This window comes from Branchiostoma floridae, unplaced genomic scaffold (genome assembly GCF_000003815.2).
Source record: "Branchiostoma floridae strain S238N-H82 unplaced genomic scaffold, Bfl_VNyyK Sc7u5tJ_693, whole genome shotgun sequence".
In the NCBI taxonomy this organism is placed as follows: domain Eukaryota; kingdom Metazoa; phylum Chordata; class Leptocardii; order Amphioxiformes; family Branchiostomatidae; genus Branchiostoma; species Branchiostoma floridae.
The window spans coordinates 5444-9649 of record NW_023365915.1 but is presented as its reverse complement, the minus strand read 5'-3'; the positions used below and the strand labels follow the sequence as shown (position 1 = coordinate 9649).

At 41.7% G+C, this 4206-nt stretch overlaps 1 protein-coding gene across 1 annotated transcript; it reads right to left on the bottom strand.

Annotated features, from left to right (window-relative positions):
- Positions 1-781: 781 nt before the first annotated feature.
- Positions 782-3512, bottom strand: LOC118408974 (the record flags this gene model as incomplete). The annotated part of the gene is made up of 3 exons (XM_035809839.1): positions 3467-3512; positions 2781-2936; positions 782-1039 (listed from the first exon to the last, which is right to left on the bottom strand). Coding segments are annotated over exons 1-3 (460 nt in total), but the record flags the coding sequence as incomplete, so codon positions are not given.
- Between the last annotated feature and the right edge of the window lie 694 nt (positions 3513-4206).

Below are 4206 nucleotides of genomic sequence, written 5' to 3'. Positions count from 1 at the left end.
CATGTAAGAGAAACTTTTTCTGAATATGCATATCAAACAAAATCTCCAAACATGAAACATATCTCAATTACAGACCAGAAGATTTGGGATTTGGTGAAAAGTGGATGCTTTTAACCAACCCTATTTTACAAAGATCAGGTTCTTAAATTTTTTGTGCTATCTTTGCTTCTGTCAGTTTCTTTTATAATCCTTCATTATAAGATAAGCAAGAAAAAGACAATGTTTATTAAGAAGGTGTAGATAGGCCCATTGGCGGCAAACAGAGCGCCTGTCAGGACTGTGATGAATACTAGCAACTTTAAAGTCAACTCTATAAAAACATGGCAGGGCTCAAAATACTTTTTTCTGCATGTACCTGCACTGGTGCAGGCAACATTGAAAATTACCTGCACCAGACTAATTTTAACGGAACCACTTTCAATTTAGGAAGTATGGATCATACTAAAATTGTTCAGGAACCATTGCTATCTTTCTTTTATACTTTATAGGTGGTAACAGTCAATGCAGCTAATAACAATCCATGTACACCTGCATCATACGACATTTTTGTATAAAACCCATTACATGTACATGGACCAGTGCAGGTTAATGCAGGTAGACACCAGAAATACCTGCACAGCTCCAATTTTTACCTGCACTAACCTGCATATGCAGGTGATATTTCAAGCCCTGCATGGGCTATTGAAATGGAAAAATAGGAATATATCGGCAGTATCAACGTCAAGAGTACAGAATAGTATGCTTCAAGTTAGGTAAAGTTTAGTTTTTCCATAATTCTTACCTTGAAGTTTCCTCCTGAGACCATCCACAACACTCTGCAGGTTTGCCTCAGACAGAGCCTCCATCAGGACCTCTATGGTGGCTCTCTCTCCGTTACGCTTCAGCCATTCCTCCAACAGGTCCATACAGCGAGACTTGTCATCTCGGTTTCTCCCTTCGATGTTGTCGATGTCGGGTTGTTCCAACCCAAGATGGAAGGCCAGGTCCTTCCAGTCTGAGCTCACCTTTTCCTTGATGGAATAGAAGTATGCACGAACACCTGTAAAGTAAGTTAAGCATAAAAGTTATCCATCATACATGCACAGGTATCAATACAATACTCTGTGATTACTTCTGACGGTGAGACTAGTTCATTTGAGATAGTTACTGGAGTTCTCCAGGGTGATACCTTAGCACCATATTTATTCATTATTGTACTTGATTATGTTTTAAGATTGTCTCTGGACACAAATGTAAACAAAGGTATAGAAATCAAACCACGAAGGAGTCAAAGATATCCTGCCCAATATCTCACTGATCTGGACTTTGCAGATGATCTTGCACTAGTTGCTGAACAAATCAAAAATGCAGAAACTTTGCTTCAATCTTTAGAAGAATCTGCATCCCTAGTAGGCCTCTACTGCAACGAATCTAAGACAGAGTTCATCAGTAACATCATTGGACCACTGGAACTCAGATCTTTATCCGGGGAACATTTACAAAGGGTTGACAACTTCAAATATCTTGGCTCTTACATCATGTGTCCTAAAAAGGACTTTGAAACTAGGAAAGCCCTAGCATGGGAGGCAAGCAACAAATTGGACAAAATTTGGAAGTCAAATATCCCTAACAAACTGAAGGTTCAAGTGTTCACTACTTTAGTGGAACCGATTTTACTTTATGGTGCAGAAACCTGGACACTTACATGTCAACTCCAGAACAGATTAGATGGGACTTACACAAAGTTACTCCGCAGAGCACAGAACAGATCATGGACTCAACATGCTACACTCAAAACCATATATGGAAGTCTTCCACAGCTATCCCAGAAACTGACTCACCGAAGGGTAAAATTTGCGGGACACTGTTGCCGAGCAAAACAGGAAGTAGTGTCTTCTGTTCTTCTATGGAAACCAAGTGGCCGGGTACATTGCAGAAGTTTGACTTTTACGGACACTTTAACTAGAGACTCTGGTATACACTTTGATAATTTAGAGCAAGCTATGTCAGATAGGGCCCTATGGGGTGATATATGCACTTGCCTAGTTCCGACCACTGGTCGATAATGTATGTATGTATCAATACAACATGCCCCCCCTGCAACAATACTACTATACACACATGTACAATTAGCAATGCACTCTCCCTCCATATAACAGAGTCTTGGCATAATATATCAGAAATAACATTTTACAGTCAGTGGGTAGCCCATTCTCCTTCCTGTTTATTGACAATTCAGATGGTTCCTCTCCTTACCCAACTTTGGTAATATGGCATACTTAACTTCTAAATGTACTCCAACTAACATCTTATCAAATATAAGTGCTACATCATTACATTATTTCAGACAGGCAACTATACTCAGGTAAGTCTCCCCGTCAAACAACCAAGTGGCTAACCTAGCGGACACACGATCGAAAGGTCACAGGTTTGATTCCTCGGATTCCTGGCTAGAAATTGTGCACTTGAGAAAGGCACTTTACATGACTTTCCTTACTGGTTCCAGGTGTAAAAATGGGTACCTGCCTTTGGTGGGGGAGGTAAAAGGCAGTGGAAGGAGAAGGAGGGCTCTGCTTTTCTGATACCGTGCCCTACACACGGTGGATTATAAACAACCCCCTACCCCCACGGCCTTAAAAAGACTATGGGGACCTTTATCTTTACCTTAAATCTCAGGGCCAGAGGTGAAGCAAATTTAAACCACATAATGTAACACTCAAGTTGGCTTCAAAAGACACACAGACAACAAAAAACAAGAGCTGAGACATAACTTTTGAACACTGTAAGAATGCCAAGCCTACCTATTGATGTTTGCTTGAACTTTCCACTCTTCTTCTTTGCCTGCCATGTCCACGGTTTGAAGATTTGTCCGAGCGCAGCAAACCTGCTCTTCCTGTCCACGGGAGGTGTTTGTGAGCCAGGCACAAGGTTGGGACTTGACTTCACTGCATCAGTTTCTGATATGATGCCCACAGAGGACAGAGAAAGAAAAGGCTGCATTTCATGAGGATTAGATTTGATTTAGATACCTATTCTGTCAGCTATTTTCTTTACTTTATTTATTTGAAGGGAATGGGGGGATTTGGGTATGGAGACTCACTTGCATTACTACGATGGATGAAACAATGGGACGTACATTATTAACTTTGCAAAGATAACTGAACCTGCTCAAATGTGACAAATGGCTAGTTTAATCCTGCCATTGATGAATGGCAATTGGTCTACTATACAACTTTATCCTACACCATGTATATACTTGTCCTATCATTGTCAATGACTTTATTAGTAGTAGAATTATTGGTAATACATGATTGTATACATGTACATGCAGCATCACTGCTCGTACTTGATAGTACTTACTTCAATGTGTAATAATGCAAAATCAAATCACAGTTGTTTGAGGATCAAACCAAGAGGCTGAATTACAAAACTTAGTGTAGGGGAGAAAAATTCTCTTCCAGTGGGGTAGAGAATTTACAGTTCTCACCTGCAGTTTCTCCTGTAAAACCAGCTGCACCTTGTCCCTCGGCCATGATGACTCATTCAGGTGTCAGGTAGGAGGTAACAGCACCTGAAACAGACAGGTGTGTGTCAGTTATGAGGTAACAGCACCTGAAACAGACAGGTGTGTGTCAGGTATGTGGTAACAGCACCTGAAACAGACAGGTGTGTGTCAGGTATGTGGTAACAGCACCTGAAACAGACAGGTGTGTGTCAGGTATGAGGTAACAGCACCTGAAACAGACAGGTGTGTGTCAGGTATGCGGTAACAGCACCTGAAACAGACAGGTGTGTGTCAGGTATGTGGTAACAGCACCTGAAACAGACAGGTGTGTGTCAGGTATGAGGTAACAACACCTGAAACAGACAGGTGTGTGTCAGGTATGTGGTAACAACACCTGAAACAGACAGGTGTGTGTCAGGTATGAGGTAACAGCACCTGAAACAGACAGGTGTGTGTCAGGTATGTGGTAACAGCACCTGAAACAGACAGGTGTGTGTCAGGTATGAGGTAACAACACCTGAAACAGACAGGTGTGTGTCAGGTATGTGGTAACAACACCTGAAACAGACAGGTGTGTGTCAGGTATGAGGTAACAGCACCTGAAACAGACAGGTGTGTGTCAGGTATGCGGTAACAGCACCTGAAACAGACAGGTGTGTGTCAGGTATGTGGTAACAGCACCTGAAACAGACAGGTGTGTGTCAGTTATGTGGTAACAGCAC